Source organism: Cyprinodon variegatus, unplaced genomic scaffold, assembly GCF_000732505.1.
Source record: "Cyprinodon variegatus isolate N-32 unplaced genomic scaffold, C_variegatus-1.0 Scaffold58, whole genome shotgun sequence".
NCBI classification, from domain to species: domain Eukaryota; kingdom Metazoa; phylum Chordata; class Actinopteri; order Cyprinodontiformes; family Cyprinodontidae; genus Cyprinodon; species Cyprinodon variegatus.
The window spans coordinates 101429-124179 of record NW_015150511.1 but is presented as its reverse complement, the minus strand read 5'-3'; the positions used below and the strand labels follow the sequence as shown (position 1 = coordinate 124179).

The following is a 22751-nucleotide window of genomic DNA, read 5'->3' as shown; positions in this document are numbered from 1 at the left end:
AGGGATGCACGATATTGGGATTTTGGCCGATATCCGATATGCCGATATTTTAAAACTCATGTAGCCGATAACCGATATCGATACTCATGTTAAAGCTGGACAAAAATAAGTAGTCATTAAAAATAGCAGTTTTATCCATTTCTGACACTTTGAAAAATAATATACTCAAATATATTTTCATATGCTGATATCAAATTGATTTTTAAAAACGCGGTATCGATCTATTTTACTTTCAAAATCTTGTGAAATTTCATCGTTCTGTTACAAACTCTCAAGATATTTTGCAAATTCTTGTGAGATTTTGTTAGTAAAATAGATCGATACCGCGTCAATATATCAACATATAAAAATATGGCAAAATTTCGATAACATATAGCAATATTTCATTAGTAAAAGAGATTGATATGGTGTTTTTAAATGGCAATATATCAGCATATGAAGATATTGTGATATTTTAATTTATCAATATTGTTTCCCTCATCTTTAGAAGTTTTTAAGTAGAAGTTTTTGAGGAAGAAGAAGCAGTATATATATATATATTTTTTTTAGACTTTAGAAACTCAGAAGCTAATCAAATATCGGGTTAAATATCGGTGGGGTGGCCGATGTACGATATTCAGTTTTAAGGCCGATACCGATAGGGGGCCAATTATATTGTGCATCCCTAAATAAAATCAATCTTACTTTTCATAAATTGTAATAATTATTAAAATAAGGTCTTCTTGTTGCATCATCAACATTATCCTGTGACTCTGAGTGCATGTACTGAAGAGAAGAAAACAAAATATTTGTAATAACCTTAAACATTATGACAAAAGTAGGGTAACAATAGAGACAAAAAAAAATCGCCTCAGCTGGTTTTAGATTAATTCACACAAAAAAGAATTCAGCTTTCATCTATCTGTATTCATAAACTTAATACCTCACGTAACAATGTAGTCCAACTTTAAATGTTTCAAAATGAAAGAGACGACATTTTGACACCCTAAAGGTCGACATTTTAGGCGAATGCCTCAGAAATCAAAAAGAAGAAAACTAAATGCCTCAATTTCTGTCTAATTTCTACCTAAAACTGACAGAGCAGACCTAAAACCTTTGAAATCAGCCCATTCTTTAACCTGCAGCTGTTTTCTGCCACAAATATGAAGAAGATTCTGCAGAAAGTGTTTTCTATCAGTCCACATTAGAGCAGATTTAGTCTACCAAAGAACAAAGGGTTAGGAGATGAGCTACACACAGGTTGGACTCTATCCGGACCTTGACTGCTGATACTCACCAGACACATCGGTCTCTATGCACCGACAGCAGGTTACACAGCAGAACAAACAGAATCACTTGTGTTAATGGTGTAGGGATGAGCACAGTGAATAAAGTGAAGGCACACTTACCTGGGAAATCTGAGACGTCACCTGGTGATGAGGTTAGGCGGTGACGATGAGGAAGCAGTGGAAAAGAAAAAAGGTGTGATGCGCAGCCAATCATGCATGGAAGCAACGTGCGGAGATGCTAAAAGAAACCCACACTCCGACAAAAACCTCTAACTGGTAACTGGGATGTTCCTTTACAAGAAATCCGTGGAAATATGAATAGCCTTACTGGAGCTGCTGGGGCATAGCATTAAATGGTGGCTTATCCAGGAACAGAAGATCAAATCCTGGACGAGCCCCCAAACAATGTTAACATTTTCCATCCTGCAGCATTCAATAAGGACTGAACAGTCATATACTGAACGCAGATCTTGTTCTAACAACCAACCAATAGGAAAGATTCTGTCATTTAAGTTCAGAAAGAACATTGTTCAGAGACAAAATATGATATCAAACTCACAGATAGCTGACGTTATGGCCATTCATTTACTCTGAGTTCATATTTTTATTAGATAGTTTATCAAAAGTCTGATGTAACGGCAAGGTTCTTCCAGAAGTTATTTTTGACACTCGTAGTGTGTTTTTTAGGACTTTCTAATGGAAACAGCTGGTGATTTTAATGTTGGGTAACATTAGAAGCCTGATGATCAGTACTGGTGTACAGCAATCAGCAATAGGTTCAGGGTTTCAACTCCCTCCAAAAAAAATCTGCATAAAAGTTGAGCTGTAGACCCAAGCTGAGGCATATGAAACTAGAAGTTAAAAGTGCTGACAGCAATCATCTCCATTGCTGCTTCCTGAGAGGCCTACTACAGGTAGGACTTACCGATCTGCCCGGTGGCAATGATATTCTGGTACTTTGGGTGCTGGTTGACCGTCAGACAGAGAATGTCATCAGTGTGTTCCAGGTAGAAACTCTGGGTTCCTGGCAGGACAGGAAGTAGGTAGTGTTGACCTCATGAGCAACATTAGGTGATTACTAATAATAAATGATGGCTACACTCACCAGCGGACAGGTTCTGAACGACTACAGCAGCCGCAGTGTGGAAGATGATGTCTGCTCCATCATTGAGGTAGTGTAGGTTGTTGCGACAGTCGAAGCCTCTATAGCCAAAGACGTGCTCCAGCAGCAGCTCCTAATAGAAAAAAGATGGCAGTTAGAGTTAAAGTCAGGACTAGTTAGATGTCACCAGGAAGATGCCATGGGCTGACCTCCACCACTTTTTTTTTCTTGGTTACGTTGTCCTTCAGTAGTTTGTCGGGTAGCGGTATGGCCCGGCTCACGGGAAGCCTGAACAGGGAAAAGAGTGTTAAACAAAAACTGTATCTGAACTCATCACAAGGCAGAATCAGGCCTTCAGGTTACCTCTCCTCCAAAGCAATCTCTCTGTGCTGTAGGTGAGGCTTGGTTCCTGACATGTTCCTAATGCTCACTGAGAAGATTTTTGTGACATAGTCGACCGCCTTCTCCCGAGCCACATCACTGTCGTACCCTAAAATTAAAGTCCACAAAATGACTGTTTTTCAAAAGAATGTTCTCCCTCTGGAAGCTAGGGACTTGGCTCATGGGACAAAAGTTAAAAAGAACACAACGTCCTTGACTCAGACTTTATCATTCAAACAACACATCTGTAAAACCTAGAACAGGATAGGGCAACTCCACTCCTGGATGGCAGGTTTCCAGCAACATTTAGATGTTTCCTTTGTCCAATACACCTCAATCAGGCAATTAGATGATTAAGAAGACTCTGGAAAAATTTATTATTTACTGAAGAGGTAGTTCCGCCCCTTATTTCGGGTATGTTGGACCAAGAACGAATCTAAAAGTTGCAGAATACCGGCCCTTAAGAATTAGAATTGCCAACCACTGACAATCTAAGATAGCCATACGGACCAGAACATGTCCGGATTCGGTATAACCTCATTCCTGGAGGAAGTTAGCTCTACACTGATATCTCCTGTGATGTTACCTCCATCCTCCTCAGGGTCATCATCCGACTCCTCGCTGTCCACAGCTTTGCTCTCCTTGTGGCCCGCTGGCTCTCTGGTCCAGATCATCAGCGCAGTGTCAGCTCCGCCCACAGACAGCAGCATGGCATCATCATTGGACCAGCGGACATTTGTCACATTGGTGCTGTGACCAACGTACTTTTTAAACTTGGCAAACTGACCCTGAGAAAAGAGATTGAGGAGATGATGAGATCCAGGTACATTAGTGGACTCCCAGTGCCAGATTCTAGTTCTAGCCTCACCCGAGATGGGAAGCTGAACAGTTTGACAAAACCAAAGTCGTCTCCTGTGGCGAGAATTTTGCGATCTCTGGTGAGTGAAGCAGCGTTCACAAAGCTGAATGAGGGCCAGATTCCTTCACAGGTGGGACCCAGAACAGACGTCCAGGTGGCCCAGTCCAACTTCTCAAACTGGACACAGACACCGCTTTAAAGCCCCTGGAGACAGAAACCTCAAACAAGACAATGAAACGAGTTTTCCCACCTCAGACACGCTAATGTTCTGTTTTCGTCCTCGTGGAGCCTCGAAAAACAGCTGATCTCTTGCTCCGGTGTTCACTTGCAGAAGTTTACCTACAGGAAAACATTAGGGAGGACAGAATAAGAAGATGAGGTTATAGTAGTTATTGTCAGGGCGTGGATCAGAGAAAGATCCATAGAAAATCTGTCATCTTGTAAGGAAGGTAAACATCTGAGGTGACATCAATTACTGTCAGGGTTGAATGTTCTTTTACATTTTAGTCGATTGCGATGTCATCGGTTCCTCAAATAAGCCTAATTTAGCCACACGACCACATAATCCTCTCCACGAGTCCAAATAAAGGAACTGAATCCATCTTCAGCACCTCCTCAGGATCTCAGAGGGAGCAGCTGGTTGGATCAAAAATCACCTGTTCAGATCAAGCTCCTGCAAAAACAGGATTTTGGACCATACAGGTGTTTGCTAACACTGCTGACCATTAAAGGGTCATTAGGTCATCTCCAAAGCATCTGAGGTCCCTTGTTATTTAAACAGGAGAGCATCTCAGACATCTGTCAGTCTTCATAGGAGTGGATGCCTCACCAGATTCAGCCCAAGCTCTAAGCATGACACTCAGAAAAGTGACCAACAACCCAGGAGCTCTGTTTTAGACACTGCAGGCCTCAGTTAGCAGGTTAAAGATCATGAGCCGGATTCACCCTGCCTATTTGGAAGTTTATAAAAGAAAGCCCCTACTAGAAAGAAAATGACTGAAGGACTTAAGTGCATCTGGATGAAGTACAAAACTTTATGGACAATCTCCTCTGGACAGATGAGACCAGAGTAGAAACGTTAGACAATGATTGACACAGCCCAGCAGAGAGGTGGAGAAGTGATGCTGTGGGCTGGCTCTGAGTACCTCTCAGTCATTGAGTGGACCATAAACCATCTGCTGCTGACGGCCGAAGCTCAGTCAGAACAGAAACACCAACAGAACATCAACCATCAACACGACAGTAGATCTACAACAAGAGCCTAAAATGGAGAAGAATGAAGGTGTATTGGCCTCTGGTGAAATCTCCACAGAGGTGAGCGGAACCCTAAATGAATTAAAAGCAACTTGGGAAGGAACACCAGAACTCCTCTGTAAGGATGAGAGAGACAAACGAGGTCCAGTAGGAACCCAAGGCAGCTGAAGGCGGTTCTGGATCGCTAGACGGTTTCTGCATTTAGCTTTTGGTTTTATGGTCTTTAGTTCTATCTGTATAATGCAGGCGTTTTGGATCAAATCGGGACCAGCGTGTGGTTCTGGTCTGTTCACCTCTGGAGTCCCAGTCGATGTGAGTGATGTAGCTTCCAGCTCCTTTACAGATCCCAACCCTCTTACTGGTCAAAATGTTGTAGATGTCCACGAAGGAATCATGGGACGCCACTGCCAAGTATTTCCCTGCATCTGTAAATCAGACCTGACACATTAGAGACCCATCTGCATCATGTTTCACACCTGTGATCAAGGCTCAGGTACCTAAGGAGAAACGGATATCTGAAATGAGCTCCCTGCGGTGATGGAAGGTCACCATGTCCTCCAGCGTGTCTGCATTCACCACCATGAAGCTGCCGTCGTTCAGACCCACCGCCAGAGCTTTACCGTCTGGAGAGAAGGTGCAGCAGCGCCCACCTGGCAGGCCACAAGGAGAGCTCACGTTGAACGGGTGCCGCAAGTAGAACACATTTACGTTTAACTGCGCAGGCCTCACCTTTCTTAAGTTTACGGACGGCAACCATCCTGTGATTGGCTGACAGCTCCCAAATCCTCAGAGTCTTATCATCACTGACGGTGGCGCAGACAGGAAGTAAAGGATGAGCTGCCAGCCCCCACACCTCACCCTCCATGTGACCCTAAACATGGAAAACACCCAGGTGAGACCAACAGGCATAGGTGGGACATACTAACAAGAACAGATTAAGGGGGGGAGAAATATTAAAGATGTTTAGGATTGCATAAATCATCAAGGATGAATCATGGTTGTCTCACTCAGTTAAAAAGATGTGTAAGGAACAAATACAAACAAGCGCTGATATCAGAGCTGCAGGATGATCATAGGCAGAAACAGCTGTACAAATAAAAAACTGCTTAGATTTCCTTTAACCAAAATGAACTAGGAGACCTGAGATCCACAGTCTACGGTGGCTCTGGTGTGTTCAACAGCATATCTGAGGTTTCTAATTCGCTAATTTTAGCCTCGTTTGTGTGCTGTCATTTGTACTTTATTTATTATTGAAAGCCCAATGGTGATGTTAGCATTACTAGATCCTGTAAATCTTCCAGAAATGCTCCTAGTTTGGAAAGTCCAGCAGGTATCGCTGGATCACGATTACTACCCACAGTAATTCAGCTGATAACAATTTTTTTTTTCACTTTTACCTAATATATTACAACATCCAACTGCCATGCACGTGGGCATTGTCAGTTTAACTATAGCTCTGGTGAATTTCAATGGTGAAGTCCTCTGGAAATCTTCAATAATAGTTGATTGCAGATGTGTCTAGTAGTTCCCATTGATTTTGTTTCAAAAGCTGGGAGAATGGCACTAGGCTTACCGCACCATGACATTACTGCTGGGAGATGTCAGGAGTGAGGTGTGACTATATTTGGCCGGTCCCGCACTCAGTGATCACGATGAAAATGTTTTATTTTTTTACTGATTAACAATACATTCATTAAATCACCACGGACTTATCAGTTTTAGGTATAGATAATGATCCACTGATCATTCCTTGCTGACCGGACTTTTCCTTTAAACAACACAGCCTTTATAAGTATTTATTACATATGTGCATTAGGGATGCACGATATTGGGATTTTGGCCGATATGCTGATATTTTAAAACTCATGTAGCCGATAACCGATATCGATACTGATGTTAAAGCTGGACAAAAATAAGTAGTCATTGAAAATAGCAGTTTTGNCAGAACTGGACTAAACATTAACATCTTTATTTAGTACTTCTGTGTAGTAATCACAGAATTTCAAACAATCAATCAAAGTCGATCAAAATTGTATTTTCTCTGCCGTTCATGAACAGTACATACATTTATGTTGTTTTTAAATGTGCTATTTCAAAACAATGTGCAAAATTCTGTTTTCTTAAATAAATCTATATCTTTCACCAAGTTGTGAAATATGTTATGAGACAGATAATTTTTTGAAAAAATAGATTGATCTCCTTTACTGCATTTACCAATGAGAAAGGTTATTGTTTGGATTTGAATCCAAGCATCCAATAAAAAGAAGGATCTTAAAGAAACTGATAATATTCTGATGATTAGCGTTATTTCCACAGTTGTGGTCTTGACCAGTCTTGAAATAAAATGCAGAGTCCTCAGCGCCCGAGACCGAGACTAGAGCGAGACCAAATGCGGTCAAGTCCGAGATGAGACCGAGACCATCAAAAAATGGTCTCGAGACCGGTCTTGAGACCGAGACCGATCTCGAGTACTACAACACTGGTGTCTAGTAGTTCCCATTGATTTTGTTTCAAAAGCGGGGAGAATGGCGCTAGGCTTACTGTACCACACCATGACATCACTGCTGGGAGATGTCAGGAGTGAGGTGTGACTATATTTGGCCGGTCCCGCACTCAGTGATCGCGAAGAAAAATTATTATTTTAATTTTTTTACTGATTATTATTCCTTAAATTACCACAAACATATTAGTTTCAGGTATAGATAATGATCCATTGATCATTCCTTGCTGACCAGACTTTTCCTTTAAACAAAACTGCCTTTATGAGTATTTATTACATATGTGCCCCATTGCATAATTCTGACTTCATACTGTCTAACCTGAACCAGCAGCGTCATCGGCCCACTCTTGTCAATCTCCAGGATTTCTCCGTTCTTGGTTCCGAGCAGGATGTGACCGTGACCCAGAGTGATGGCTCTGATAGACGGGTTGTCCTCAAGGAGAAGGCCTGACCAGAAGGAAGACATGAGTCAAACAGCTGAAACTTCAGGGACTGAAAGTGTGAAAGCTGGAGCAGGAACCTTTGGAGGACGGGGAGAGAGCGGCCCTCTTGATGGCGTAGGTCTTCAAACATCGCTCAAACAGGTCGTCCCACAGCTCCACGATGCCATCCTTCCCCCCCGTCACAAAGCCCTGACAGGAAACACAACACAGGTAACTTTATTAAAGCGGTCCATCCAGACTGCTTTAAAGGATGTTTATTTACACAAACCTTTATTCATAAAAAGATGGAATAAAAGATTTTGACATAAAGATAATAAAGGAATAAAAAAAACAAACAGTTCTTTAAAGGGTCGTGGTTTAAAGGAACACACAGGTTCCAAACTTGTCAGGTTTTCAGGTAGTTTTTTTTTTTATTTAAGGTCCAGAAACATGAAATGCTGCCTCATCCACTTTGGTTCTGGTACTAGCAGGTCTGTGGAGACCTTAAGGGTCAAGATGGATCCTACCTGACATGAATATTTTTCAGACTGAGTCCATTTTGGGCTTTATGGACCAATAGAGGGATTTTGGAGTCCCAGTTCTGTCATGATTTCAGCCTTTGGGGCTTAGGACATAATTTTGTAATGGAAACACTTATATTACCTTAGTTAACAGTTCAACGGTAAAAGGCAGCTCTAAATAAACAGGTTTTTAACTTTGACTTAAAGAACTCAAGCTTTCAGCACTTTTACAGTCTTCTGGAAGTTTGTTGCAGATCATTGGAGCATAGAAACTAAATGCCGCTTCTTCGTGTTTGGTTCTAGTTCTGGGTGCCCGGAGTAGGCTGGAACTAGATGACCTGACTGGTCTGTAAGGTTGATCCATTCAGTTATTTTTGGACTAACAGAAGGATTTGAGAGTATATTCTTTGAGCTACAGGGAGCCAGTGTAAGGATTTCAGAACCAGGCTGATGTGTTCTACTTTCTTAGTTCTAGTGAGAACACAGGCAGCAATGTTTTGGATCAGCTGCAGCTGTCTGATGGACCTTTTAAGGAAACCTATAAAGGCACTGTTGCAGTGATCAATTCTACTAAAGAGAAATTCATCCATGAGTTTTTCTAGATCCTGCTGTATATTAGTCATTTAATCATGGAAATGGTTCAGGTCCATCGTGACACCAAGATGTTAGCCATAATCAGTGGTTTCTAGCTGTAGTAGCTCAACTCTCTGGTTTTATGTCTTTGATGCTTAAAGATTCTCATCATCTCAACATCAGATGGAGGTTCAGCTCAAATAGAGGATCTATTGCTATTTTGCATACTGGTCAAAAATGTCTATGTACTTCTTTTTTGTTTGCGTGTAAGCCATGGTGACAATGGTTGCCTAACACTGTACTTGGCTACCAAGATGGAGCCTGAAAGACTTTTCTTTTAACCGTGATATACTTGTTGCTGGCTATGTACGTGAAAGGTCTTGTCCAAGGATACAACAGAGGAGTTGGACAAATCGGGGGCTCGAACTGGTTACAGAACAGACCGCTAAGCTTTGAAGAACCAACGGGATGGATGGGTTTACGAATGAATGTGCATATGTGTGGGAGTTACCTTGTCCAGGGAGCACATTGCAAAGACGGGGCCGTCATGTGCTTTGATGGTCTTCACAAGCGTTGTGTCTTTCCAGATGTAAACATCTCCATTGGTGGCTCCAGAGAAGACCATGTCCTCTGATCGGCCATAAGATGCTGACATCATCGTTTCCTGCTTTCCAAGGTTCCCAAAAATTCCCCTTTTAAATGTCAAACCGCCTCCTACATAAAGAAAGCAGATGTTTGATTCTGGTACATCTCTGAAAAACACTGGATTTTGTTCCTCACCCTCCTGCAGACAGAACCCCTTTTTTAACATGAAGCAATGCAATATACCTGAATGCTGCCAGAACTTGATGTGCTTGATGCCCACAGTCACCAGTTTGTCCATCCTGAAAGGGTTACTCTTCACCACAAAGATCTTATCCTTGTGACCCCTAGAGGACAGAGGAGGTGCTCAGTCATCAAGGCAAAATCATCATTTAAACTCCCACCAAAAAACACTACCGGTAATCTCAGAATCCAGCAGAGGTGTGTCCTCTTTCCACGCCTCTTCCCTCTTAACAGAAATGACTGAATCTCAGTTAAACCATCTGTAAAAATCCTAAAGTTTGCAGATGACACCACTGTCACTGGACAGATCCAGGACAACACAGCATCTCCAAAGAGCCCAGCACATGAAGACGATGTTACAGGGTTTTTACCAGATTTTTTTGCTCTCTGTACGCCACAGTAACCTGTTCACCCGGTGAGCCAAGCCAATGACAGTCTTGTCATGTCTCCACTGTGCATACCTCATGTTTATATGCAAATAAGGAGGTAAATGTCTTTTTTTATATATATTTTCGTAGGATTTATGCTCATTAAGAGTCAAGGAATCTGCATCATTTTATTGCAATTCTAAAAGTTTCAGCTTGACCAGGGTCTTTGCTGAAACGCCCTTGAGAAGAAGCCCACGTCTGTCAAAGGGCTGACATTTTTATGTGGCTGTCGGCTCATAAAAATGAGCATATTGGCTTGATTTTCAGTGAAACTGTGTCTTTTGAGCATAAGGACCCATTATGCTGAAACATGCTGGTGAGAACCCTGAAGTGGACTTCCAGAGAATTCCCCCAAGATTCCCTCCCCTAACCATCCTCCACACCAGTGTGGGTTGTGGACCACTTTTGGTTCCTAGGAAACACCCTCCTTAGTAAAGTGAGGTAGTCTTCACACATAGACCCTAACTAGAAGAAGGTCCCACAGGCAGTGGTGCCAGGGTAAATTGTAGTACACTCGCCAGTGAAGTAGCATTTAATCCCATTATGCACAGCCAGAGTCATAACAAAAAAAATAAAAAAAATCACACAGTAAACCAATAAATGATTAGGTGATTTAGTCTTTATGATTTCTACAGGTAGGTTTACCACAATAGTAGATTCAAAACCTGAAATCATGGCTTTAAGTTTGTGCCACCCCAAGATTTTTAGTGGCCCCATCTGGCTAACCTGACTCCACCAGATGGATTTGCTCCGCATATCCATCTGGAAACCTTCCGTAGAAGTAATTTTGGGAAGGGGCGAAAATACTGGTTAGCTGATTGGCCTATGTTGGTAATAGAGGGGCCAAATAAACTAATCAGATCAACGAAGCATATGACGTAACAGAGCGACGACGAAGAGGAGCCAATTGGTAGATCAAACTCTTGCCGAAACCAGTCGGGAGAAGAGCAAAAACATCTTTTCCTCTGAGAAAAGCCTCCAGAGCAGTGTTTTGCTCTTCTTTCAGTGAAGAAATACTATGTAATTCTGATAAAACTTGCTCGATAGCCACGCTAACGCTAGTTTCATCGGCTGAAGCCGCCATGTTCTTTAGACTGAACTGTCGCGCTTTTCGTTGCGTCACACCTCAACCTGCCTCAAAGCCAACGCTGATTGGACGTTCGTTTGGTGAACGGCTCCAAATTTTCTTCAACGGAGAGTCTCCAGATTGATTAGCGAGTGAAATCTTGAAAGCTCGTGGTATCAGGATGGTCTCACGAGGCTAGCATCTGGCTACCCCTATGAAACATTTCTGGAGGTGCCACTGCCCACAGGAACTGTAGTTCTTTTGGCATCTTTGGAAGTGCGACCTTCCAGAGGAGCTGCTGGTCATCTTCTACACAGCCTTCTCTGTGTGATTTGGTAAATTTACAAAACAGGTTAGTAAACTGCAAGAATTAGGTCTACGGGAGATTTGTCCAGATTCATTTTCCCTCCATCAAGAACTTGTTCAAATCAAGGCTCTGAAAAAACATTCAGCCTTTTACCATCATGGTGGTGGAACAGAGAGCTGATGGAAAAACTGAACCGGCACAGGGACAGTTTCTTCCCCAGACTGTTTCTATAAACACCCTACAGACAGGATGGTCAGACACTCCGCTAGAAACAGTTAAGTCTTTGAGTACTAATATAACCTGCCTTCCTACGTTATTTATAAGAAATCCACACTGCTACTATTCTCCTACTATCCTGAGTCATTTTTACCTGTTTTATCCCTTTAGAAGTTGTTCTAAATGGTGTGGTTGTTGCCTTTGCAAATTCTGTCAAAGCAGCAACATCTAACAGGTTGAAATCAGATGCAACTAGACTAAGTTTTTTTTATCTCATGGTTGTTGTTTGTGCTGCTAATTATGATGTGAGTGATAGGAAACCAAAGTCATATTTTTTTGTGCACAAACTGATGATCCAGGTTCTGGCTTAAGGAGTGGAACCACCATTTAAAGGTACAGCAGATGTAGCAAAGCTTATCACGGGTTTGTGATGGAAAGAAGATCCAGAGCTTACACCTGCCACTGAGAGAAGAATTTACAGATCATTTTTCCGATGGTTCAGTCTGGATCTGATATTTGACCAGGTGTGCTCACCTGGCCTTAGCCAGCCTCTCTCCTTTCTTCCAGTCCCAGATGACGATGCAGTGAAACTCATCGATTCCCACTGAGACTAAACTCTTCCCGTCCGCTGGGACACAGAGACAAAAGGGCATATTAGAGTTACAGACAAATCAGAGCCATCAGAGGTTTCAGGAATACCAACCAAGATCTCCATGTTCAAACAACGGGGACACAGATGAGATGGTTAATAAAATAAATCGACTACATGAAGTTGGTGATAACAGAGCTACAATCAATTAAATAACTGGAGATGATGTTGTTGCAACCTTCTGCTCAGCTCTTTATAGTTGTGAGTGTATATAAGCTAAGCTTTTTCTCTAATGGTGCATTCACACCAAGCATGATTCCAGTAACAGAGTTGCCACATTTACTGTATGCGCTGTCGCTCATCTGACAGCGGCAGCAATTTGCATGGTTGGCTGCAAGCTCCACTCCAGTAGCTTCATCGCGTCATAAAAATAAAATAAAAATTCAATCTGCTGATTGTCAGTTAAAACTCAGATATACCTGGATTTTCTTCAGACTTCTTCTTGGTAGGGAAAGACACTTTTTCCTACCCCACCCTCCCCTTTCTGTCTTGCTTAGCTCTGTGTTTGTACTTCTTTTGTAGCCTGCTTTTGTATTATCTTCCAACCCCCCAAACATCTTTTAGATGTTGGTTTTTAGGCTAAATCTGGTCGATCCGTCATAGCCTTGATTTAATAGTTAGGGCGACAGTGGCGTCGGATGTAGGAGTTTGCCCTGAAATAGAAGGACTGACGGTTCAAGCCCCAGCTCCGACTTTCAGTGTCGTTTGTATCCTTGGGCAAGACACTTCACCTGCATTGTCTACTGATGGTGGTCAGAGGGCCCGGTGGCGCCATTGTACTGCCGCCCCGCTTCTGTCAGTGAGCCCCAGGGCAGCTGTGGCTACAATGTAGCTTGCCACCATTAGTGTGTGCGTGAATGGGGAATGACTGAATGTAGTGTAAAGCACTTTGGTCAAGTCTCCTGACTTGAAAAAGCACTATATCAGTACATGCCATTTACCATTTAATCCAGAAATAGTTGAAAATTGGGCTGTTTGGTCGGTCTGATTTTGTCCCACTTTAGTCCAATAAGATAGTCTTTTCACGATCTAAAAATTACAGCTTTTCACCTCTCACTTTTCAACTAAATATAGAAGTTGTATTGGACATACATCTTGTCATATTGAATGTCTTTTCAACCAATATTTTCTCGGTGGGAAAAACTGAATTATTGATGTGGTCAGTTGGTCTCTCAACACAATTGATCAAATTTTCTTGATGAAATCCTCTTGATCAGATTGAATGTTTTTCTCCAAAGATTCCAGACAGAAATGGAAGATTGTGTGTCTGAAGAGTTTGTCAGTCCAGGGAGTAGAAGATTTGTACGTTATTTGATTTTTGATAACAGGAACTTGTCTATTTAGATTTGCCATTGTGAGGCACCGGCAAGACTCGCAAGGCAGACAGGAAAAATCAGCCTGACCTAAAACAATATATCTATATCTGAAATCCTGCCCCCCTGTGCTGCCTTAAATGTCAGAGATCTTCAACTTCTCCTGGATATTATGTAAACATGACACTTTTTTCACTCCCTTTCCTCAGGAGATACTTGAACCTCCTCTGTGTGCAGCCAGCTGATGAACATTACATTGTACTATCAAGGACAATGGCTTCGGGGACAGTGCTTCATGGACTTACTTTGCACATGCTCACATATATAAACATATGCACCCCCATACTGCCTTCACTGTTCCCCTACCTCACTCTATTTCTAAGGCAGAGCCCAAAACACCCTGAAAATAAAGAATGGGGCTAAATAAAAAAAAGTTTTATAAAAGCCACCCACAAACCTTTTGAGAGCGTTACTTATTTCATCCTTTAAGCTTTGTCTCCACTGTGCTCCTTCACCCTATGTCACAGCTACATCTGGTCCATGACTGGTTTTTGCAATGCATCAAGGAACAATCATATTTAGCAGGTGTCGTATCACGGCTACATCCCAAGAATCACCAACATTGTGCCTGTGGTGTAACTAGAAATGCGTCCATGGTATCGCTTCTGAACACACCGCAACACTGGAATCACATCTAAATTGTTCATTCCAGGAAATTTAATCATGTTCATTGAAAACATACCTTAATTATGTAAAAAAAAAAAAGATTTCTACATGGTGGCAGTACAGAGCAGGTTAGCTGGTTTTGGATTTTGTTTTGACTTTTTGCTGACTAATGGTATAACATTAAGAGCAATAAAGATGTTCTCCAAACCCTGGACATCCATGTTGATCTTTTTTTAGCCTTACTGTCCAAATTCAGCCCAAACTAGGTCAGAACTGGTTGATCTGTTAAACCACTTTCAATAACATTATAACACCAGAGGTAATCTTTCAGCCAGTTGAGGTGGATTCTGGACCCCTTTCTTCCATAAATTGTTGAAGAAGTGCTGACAAATGTCCAATTTACAGCACATATTATCTCTATGTCTGAGTCTCCAGAGGGGTTAGAGGTGTCTGATGGGGATGAGCAGGTTGAAGCTGTAACCCTGTCATTTTTAAAAGTTTAGAGATGGGTGGTTTAGAAGATTTTAGGGTAAACAGATGCTGTTTTGATCCGGATAACGGACCTGTGAAGTCCAGAGCACAGACCCCTTTGCTGTGGTGACCTCTGAGCAGAGATAGGCACTTCAGAGTTTGGATGTCCCAGACATGGATGGCCGGGTCTCTCCCCACCTGAACACAAAGCCGGCCAATTAAAAATCCTAAAACTGTTGGGTAGGAGACCCGCTGCTCTCTGATTGTCCAAATGTACCTGTGCGGATGCCGCATAGTCTTTAAGAGGGTGAACAGCGAGGCTGAGGATGTCGTCATCATGCCCGAGGTAAAAACGCTGACTGTGCTGTAGCCGATGGTAGACAACGGCAACGGCGGCCACATGGAACACAACCTCCCCCGTCTGAGTGTAGAACAGGTTGTTACGACAGTCGAAGCCGCGGTATCTTCAGGAATCAGAGGAGTCAAATGGACAAAGATGAGCAGGTCATCAAAAATGCTTTCACCATTTGTCCTATGCTGTCATACCTAGCAGTTCACTGAACACTGTTCGTTATGTGGTTCTGAATCATAGGCTCAGCATTGTCTGGTGTAGATGTGGGCTCATGTAAAGTACTTAACTTTATTTTACACTTTTATTATTTGGGTTTCCATGTGGATTTGGGGAATGGGTGGAGGAACATGCTAGTGGTCAGGGTTAAACCCCTGGTCTAAACTCTAGCAACGGTTGTTGGCTAACATACATTTACTCATTAACAGTTGACATGTTTTCACTTTCAGCGACGATCCATCAGCCGATCAAAACTTTTTTTACCCGTGAACGAACTGCAGACGAAGCCCCTCCTCTGGAGCTTTCTGCCGCTTCAAGGAACCAATCAGTTTCTTCTTAAGCTGTGGGAGATCCTCTTTATACACCTGCAGGACGACATAGGTAGGTCAGATACACACAGAGACAGGTCATTTACAGCAAGAGTGTTTGTTACCTACTCACCTGGCGCTCATAGTTGGTTTGAGCTTCCTGTTCGATGTCGGAATCGAGTTCTGGAACATCTGATACGTCAGAGTCCGACTCACCGCTGTTGGAGTCTGCATACCCTTCTGAAGACCCAAAACAAGAGAATTCACCTTTATACATATTAACACCACTGATATAGGCATTGAATTTATTGTTAACCAACAGAAGGGTTTATATTCAAAGTGGCTTTATGAAGGTAGCTTTAAGGGTTGTAGGAGGCATCAGTCTAGATGCTGAGTTAAAGATAAGATTTTCACATCAGGGAACCCTACCAATGGTTCCGTTCGATTTAAAAGTTCAGACCTCAGGTTTGAGTTTTCAAGACTTTCAGAGAATCTTTGATGGAGGGGACAGTGGTTGGGATAAACATTAAATCCACCTTGAAGAAGAGGCTCCAGAACACCGTTCATGACACCCTCAGGAAGGAACCTCCACTGGAAGACAGCATGGTCAGCCCCGCCAGTGCTGATGACCCACTGGAGGTCATTGGACCAGCGAACATTGGTCACATGGGCAGAGTGTCCGATGTACTTCTTGAATTTGGCTCCTGTGTCGAAAAGAGAGTCGTGACCAAACTGTACCTCATTTATTTTATCAAATCCTGTGCTACAAAATGCTCTGTTGCTTGATGGATACAGACCTTTCTTCAGGCAGGGAAACCTGAAGAGCTTGAGAAGACCCAGATCATCTCCGGTTACCAGCACAGCACTGCTGTAGTTGGCATGCACTGAATTAATGTTGGTTACATTGGAGTATTTTGGCCAAATTCCATTCACTTCAGGCCCAATGATGCCAGTCCAAGTCATCCAGTGGATCCCCTTTGCTTCTTCTTTAGCAATAAGTTTTCCTGCTGCATGACCAAAACATGAGAAGACCCAAGACAGTCTTACAGCCCAAACTATTAGGATATTACGGGGGATGCAGACTGTAAATAATGTCAATTTTCTTTACACACTTTTTTAGAGTACTACGGTTTTATGTTCTGCAGTCCTGAACTAGACCTACCAAGTGTGGACTCTATGGGCCATACCTGGCATCCTGTAGAAGAGCCTCTCACCAGCACCATCGTTGGTCTGCAGGAAGCGGCTGTCGACGGACCAGTCTAGGTGGGTGATGAAGGAGGTTGAGCGGCTACACTCACCCACCTTCTTGAAACGCTGAGCAACAGCATAGATGTCCACCAAGCCGTCGTTAGAGCCCACCGCCAGGAAAGAACCATCTGGAGAGAACTTCAGTTCATGGATGACCTCCTTCCTGTCTTTAATATGCACAACCTCTGTCATGTCCCTGCAGAAGAAGAGTTTTTACCACTTAAACCCACTTTGGCTTTGTAGTCTTAATCAATCTGGTGATATAGCAGTAAACATAGGGGAGGAAGGAAGCCATGTGTGAACTTACCTCACTCGTAGCACAGTAAATGAACCATCCCTCATACCTAGAGCAAGCTGAGAGCCATCATTGTTGAAGGAAACACTTCTAACCGACTCCTCCATGTTACAGCGGGCCAGCAGGGTGTGATCAGGTAGGCTCCACAGCCTGACAGAAGTGAGATGGACAGGTGAGATTCAGAGATGTTGATTGAGATAAGAAAAGAAGATGATGGATATTTTTAGGTCGGACTAACCTGACTGAACGGTCGTCACTCCCTGTGACAGCTACGGGTTGCTTGGGGTGTAAGTCTAGTGCCCATAGCTCACCCTCACTGTGACCTTGCATCAACAAAAGTGGCTTGTCACGGTCACGAACCATTACTTCAAAAATTTCACTGTCCTGAGTCCCAGCCAGAATACGGTCAGCTTTCCAGCAAACACTACGGATTGAAAGTCCTGAAAGAAAACCATTAACTGTTGAAGCAAAAGCTAACCATGTCTCAACACATCAAAGACTGACCTGGGTACACCAGGTCAAGTTTTGTAAACCACAAAGGAAACTAACCTGGAAACAGCTGAGAACAGATTAACCTGGATTTACCAGGAACAAGACTGACCTGGGAACTCAAGAGACCAGACTGACCTGGGAACACCTGAGACAAGACTGACCTGGGAACATCTGACACAAGACTGACCTTGGTAAACTTGAGTTCAGGATTGACCTTGGCACACTGCAAATCAGACTGAATTGGGAATATAACAAACTGAACTGGGTATATACCTAAGACCAAACTGCTCTTGGTACACCTGAGATCAGACTTACCTTTGTATATTACACACCAGACTAACCTGGGTACATGAGAAACTAACTGACCATGTTCCATTTCAAACCAGATTAACTTGGGTGGACTACAAATCAGAATAACCTGAGACCACAATTGACCTGGGTAAACGTGAAATCAGACTGACTTGGATACACAACAAGAAAAACTGACCTGGGTACATCTGAGACCATACTAACCTTGGTTCACCTGGTGACTAGGAAAAACCAGGGTACATTTCTGAACCTAAGGTCGCTAACTAACAGCATACCTTACAGGATTGCTGTGTACATTGGTTTGGTCACTATGTTTTGGGGGTTCCAGCTATGTATAACCCCTTTATTCTGTTCGTGGCGAAAGACCTCAGCCTCCACACCTTTATAACCCTGCTCGGACTCTCTTAGGTCAATCTTGGTGATAGGTTTGAAGTCCACGTCCCACAATCTGATGCAGCCATCGCGTCCTCCAGTGGCGAATCCTTCCTCACAGGCATGCATGCTGAAGATCCCTGCCTGCACAGTTCATCAAGAACAAATGTAGCATTTAGAAACTAGCAAATTGGGATCCGCCTTTAAAGATGTTAGAATGTTTGTTGGTACCCCATGTGCAGCCTGGACAGTCCGGATCAATGTAATTCCTTTCCATACATAGACATCTCCGTTCAGAGCTCCAGAGTAGGTCAGCTCTTCCTTGGCTGCAGCAACACAGAGGATGGTCTGCAGGTCACCCGTCTTCCCAAAGATGCCTCGCTTCGGAGTCAGAGCGTTTCCACACAGAGTCCAGAACTGCAGTCAGGAGAAAACCTCTTCAGTGCCAGAAAACTTTCATTTATTCCCGAAACTCACAAAAAACAGTTAGCATTTATCTGAAGGAATAATTAAGCTTTAGTTGCTGAACTCCCTCAAGTCACTGCTGATTCAGTGACTTGATATCCTTAACCAGACTCCTTTCAACAGAATCACCTTGACCCTTCTTTCTATGAGGACTGAACTGGATCTTAAGGTGATTGAAGGAATTAATTGCATCCATTAACATTGGATATATATGCATGTGTATGTCTAGCTGAACCTAAATCAGATTAAATGGTTCAATTGCATCCTACAAATCCAGATTCAACAATTCTGCATGATTTCTGCTCTTAAATCATATGGTTTTATTATCGTGGAAATGCTTCATGTTTGATAATTTCTGCAACCTTTGCAGAAATCATCAGATCCCTTATGATACTCTGGAAGGCTCTGTCTCGCCTTTATGTGCTTGACTCCACAGCTGACCAGGCGGCTGGTCTGGAAAGGATCCCAGCAGATATCAAAGATCTGTGGGAACAGAGGCAGGAGTGTTACCAAAGGATACCATCGAGGGAATTTGTTAACAGAATTAAAACCTTCACAGGGGAAGAGTCGTACTCTGTCTGAGTGTCCAGTTGCCAAAGCGAGGACACGCCCTCTCCTCCAGTCCCAAATGCACACCGTGTTCTTGGCATCCAGTCCAACCGAGGCCAATCGCTATGACAACAAAGACATGAACCATGTATGTGAGGACACCTGCATTTATAAATCTTTGTTAAGGGGTTACCCTCCTTTGTAGCCTTACATAGAAACTGCAGGATTGATAAATTCAGGGTCAGGAGTGTTGGAGTTACTTAGGGCAGTTAGTTTCCTTGGGCCTCATACTGAGAAGATGCTGACTGGTTCTGAAGCAGTAAAAGCTGCGCTAACAGCACAACCCTAGTTTGATAAGACATTTTATCCTGAAAGACGTGTAGCAGTAAAACACATTTTTATTCAACTCTGCCCTACATGAAGTCTGTGGTCGGACAACAGACGGGACGGTTGCTTTACCTGTCCATCTGAGTCAAAGGCAAGGCAGGCGACTCCGTGGGTGTGGACGTCCCTCAGGATGGAGACAGTCTGCATGGCATAGGTGTCCCAGACACAGATGTACGGGTCTTTCCCCACCTGCCCTGTTGCCACCTGGATCTTGTCAGGGTGGATTGCCAGACTGTGAACAGAAGGAATGCTTTTCTAAATCAGGGTAGTTCCAAACTCTAAGCACTGAACCTCTTTATGTAGACAATGTCTGCATAATGTCTCCCTCCAGTCTAGCCTGATGTTGACCAAGAACTGGGTTCAGTTGAACCTTGACCATAATTTTGTTAACTTCAGTGTTTCTGGTAGTATTGTGCTGCAGGAACCTGATCATGGTAATCTGAGACAACCCTCAGTTGGGTTCTGGAAAACCAGCATCCATTCCGACGTCTGTCAGTTGTATATAATAATAATACATTTTATTTAACAGCGCCTTTCTAGACACTCAAGGTCACTTTACAGAAATTAAAATACAAAAATACAAATTGTTAATACTAATGTTATTTTATCCCATGAGACAGCAGAACCAAAGATCTGTCTTAGCAGCACAAAATACATGATTTCTCGTAGAAGGCAGTTGGATCAGCCGAACAATGTTTAGTTCACCAACACTGTGGTCCTAAACCCATCAACATGAAAAAACTCTCTACGGGAAGCTCCCTGTTTGCTGTCTGCAGTGCTCCATAAGAGACGACTACAACATGTCAACCCAATTCGATTCAATTCAGTTCAGTTTATATATTTAGCGCCAATTCTCAACACATGTCATCGCAAAGCACTTTACAGAGACAATTAGGCCAAATCATACAGTCAAATGAATTCAAAGTTTTCTATCTAAGGAAAACCAGCTGATGCATTGACTCAAATGCAATCCCTCACACCAATCATGCTTGTAGTGACAGTGGAGAGGAAAAACTCCAGCAGAACCAAGCTCAGTGTGAGCGGCCATCTGCCAAGACTGACTGGGGTTCAAGGAGACAGAAGCAGACATACAGAAAGAACCAGAGATACAAAAGCCAACTGTCAACCAGCTCCACAGACGGCCCCTTCCAGGAAACACACAGCCAGGGAGGTGAGCTCCGAGCCAGCTCCAATGTCAGAGGATGAAGACAGCACATCTAGCCAGTCACAGTCAGAGAAACAGGACTACACTAAAAAACAGGGCAACCTCGAAAATCCATTAAAAAAGGTGTTGATGGCAGCAGCACAGCTGATATTTCTCTCCAGAATGGTGTCACAGCCAAACAAGAACAGACCAGATGAAGCTACTGTGAGAAAAAGCAGAGAGAATATAACGTTAAAAATTAAGCTAACAAATTCTGCAGAGTAGGAGAATAGATAGAGATAGAATGAAGCAGAATGATGAAAAAGGGGTCCCTATGTCCTCCAGCAGTCTAAGCCTACAGCAGCATAACTATTGAGATAGCTCAGGATATCATGTTCCACTAAAACTAAACGCTAGGTGGATGGATCAAAATGTTAGCTTCTGCTTTATGAAGATGTATTCTTCTTATGCAAACAGACAAAAATAGAAGCTAAGATTTTCTACAATGGAGCAGGGCTAAAATCCGAAAAATAAGGATGAGTAATTCATCCTTTATCCACTACAGGCAACGTTGCGCCTGGATGCTGCTTAGTGACCGTTTATGGTCGAGATCCAGTGGTGCCCTGCAGAGGCCATGACACAGAGTGTGTATATGGACACGAACAAACAGACCAACCAATCAAAGCTCAGCATATGACTGTGTCAGCAGCTTTTTCTGACTAACGACAACCTGACATAGAAGATGCTTACTCTTTGAGTTCCTGACATGAAGGTCTCAGCTGTCGCCTACAGCGAGGAGGTTTATTTCTGCTGACAGGTGTGTTTCTGAAGGCTTTTATGATTCTCTCTCTCTGTTTCAAATAAAGGAAAGAAATATGTAATCTAAACCCCAGCTCAACAATGACACCCATCAGACAAACGAAACAAGTACATTAAGATCATCGGGCTGGGTCTCAAACCATGTTTTTCTTCTGGTTCTACTGAACTATCTCTGTAGTTATGCTGCTATAGGCTTGGGCTGCTGGAGGACATAAGGGCCACTTTAATTCACTTTGCTACTCTTTCTTACTACTTTCCACTTATACATATTATCTGCAGGTAGTGCCAATAGTGATGTTTTAACTATCTACACAGCAACCAGTTGTTCTCTTTAGCTGTGACACCATTCCTGCAGGGTGGCATCATTAAATAAATAAGGAAAGGAAGGAATAAAATGCTACTGCCATTAACTCCTTAAAGCCTAATTTATCCTTGATGTGCGTACCAGGGTCATGTGACCAAATTATTTCATTCTAGAACCCCCTACCCCTATGGAGGATAAAAAGTGCCAAAATTAAATAAATAAATACAGCATTAAATAAATAATTAAATGTGTAAATAATTAATTAAATGTGGAATTAAATAAATAAATGTGTAATTCATTAATTAAATCAAGTCGCCACCTACTGTATCAGAGTATGTTCACAACCTGTGAATCACAATCTCTGTAATCGATTTGCTTCGCCTTAATGTGCAGGGTGACCAATCAGGTGTTAGATAACCACCCCCTAACTTTGATGGGTGAGTTTGACAGATTCTTTTAATGGTTTCGATGCACTGCGACACAGGACCATGAAATAATTAAATGCACACTGAAATATTATATAGATTTTTTTAATAAAATGAAGACGTATTTTATTAAATTATTGACACATTTATATATTAAATTCCTTATTTATTTAATGAATTACACATTTAATTAATTGTTTATCGCTGTATTTATTTATTTAATTGTGGCACTTTATATTAGTGAC

The 22751-nt window shown here is 42.5% G+C and overlaps 1 protein-coding gene across 2 annotated transcripts in view; it reads right to left on the bottom strand.

The window, feature by feature from the left end:
• The window catches only part of LOC107082676 (echinoderm microtubule-associated protein-like 6), a 37990-nt gene that overhangs the window by 12409 nt on the left and 2830 nt on the right, over positions 1 to 22751 (bottom strand). Inside the window, exons 2-31 of one of the 2 annotated variants that reach the window (XM_015371462.1) lie at positions 19887 to 20046; positions 19452 to 19550; positions 19293 to 19361; positions 18645 to 18830; positions 18422 to 18557; positions 17479 to 17680; positions 17253 to 17390; positions 16885 to 17141; positions 16495 to 16704; positions 16234 to 16401; positions 15831 to 15937; positions 15654 to 15754; positions 15099 to 15285; positions 14914 to 15019; positions 12257 to 12350; positions 9709 to 9809; positions 9392 to 9594; positions 7885 to 7996; positions 7684 to 7811; positions 5594 to 5735; positions 5362 to 5514; positions 5158 to 5289; positions 3861 to 3949; positions 3620 to 3787; positions 3338 to 3539; positions 2734 to 2860; positions 2580 to 2658; positions 2374 to 2503; positions 2194 to 2292; positions 1389 to 1409 (exon numbers count right to left, since the gene is read on the bottom strand). In XM_015371462.1, coding sequence (XP_015226948.1) covers positions 1389 to 1409; positions 2194 to 2292; positions 2374 to 2503; positions 2580 to 2658; positions 2734 to 2860; positions 3338 to 3539; positions 3620 to 3787; positions 3861 to 3949; positions 5158 to 5289; positions 5362 to 5514; positions 5594 to 5735; positions 7684 to 7811; positions 7885 to 7996; positions 9392 to 9594; positions 9709 to 9809; positions 12257 to 12350; positions 14914 to 15019; positions 15099 to 15285; positions 15654 to 15754; positions 15831 to 15937; positions 16234 to 16401; positions 16495 to 16704; positions 16885 to 17141; positions 17253 to 17390; positions 17479 to 17680; positions 18422 to 18557; positions 18645 to 18830; positions 19293 to 19361; positions 19452 to 19550; positions 19887 to 20046 — 4106 coding nt within the window. The remainder of the gene's footprint in view (positions 1 to 1388; positions 1410 to 2193; positions 2293 to 2373; positions 2504 to 2579; positions 2659 to 2733; positions 2861 to 3337; positions 3540 to 3619; positions 3788 to 3860; positions 3950 to 5157; positions 5290 to 5361; positions 5515 to 5593; positions 5736 to 7683; positions 7812 to 7884; positions 7997 to 9391; positions 9595 to 9708; positions 9810 to 12256; positions 12351 to 14913; positions 15020 to 15098; positions 15286 to 15653; positions 15755 to 15830; positions 15938 to 16233; positions 16402 to 16494; positions 16705 to 16884; positions 17142 to 17252; positions 17391 to 17478; positions 17681 to 18421; positions 18558 to 18644; positions 18831 to 19292; positions 19362 to 19451; positions 19551 to 19886; positions 20047 to 22751) is intronic. The other variant, XM_015371463.1, reaches the window with a different exon arrangement.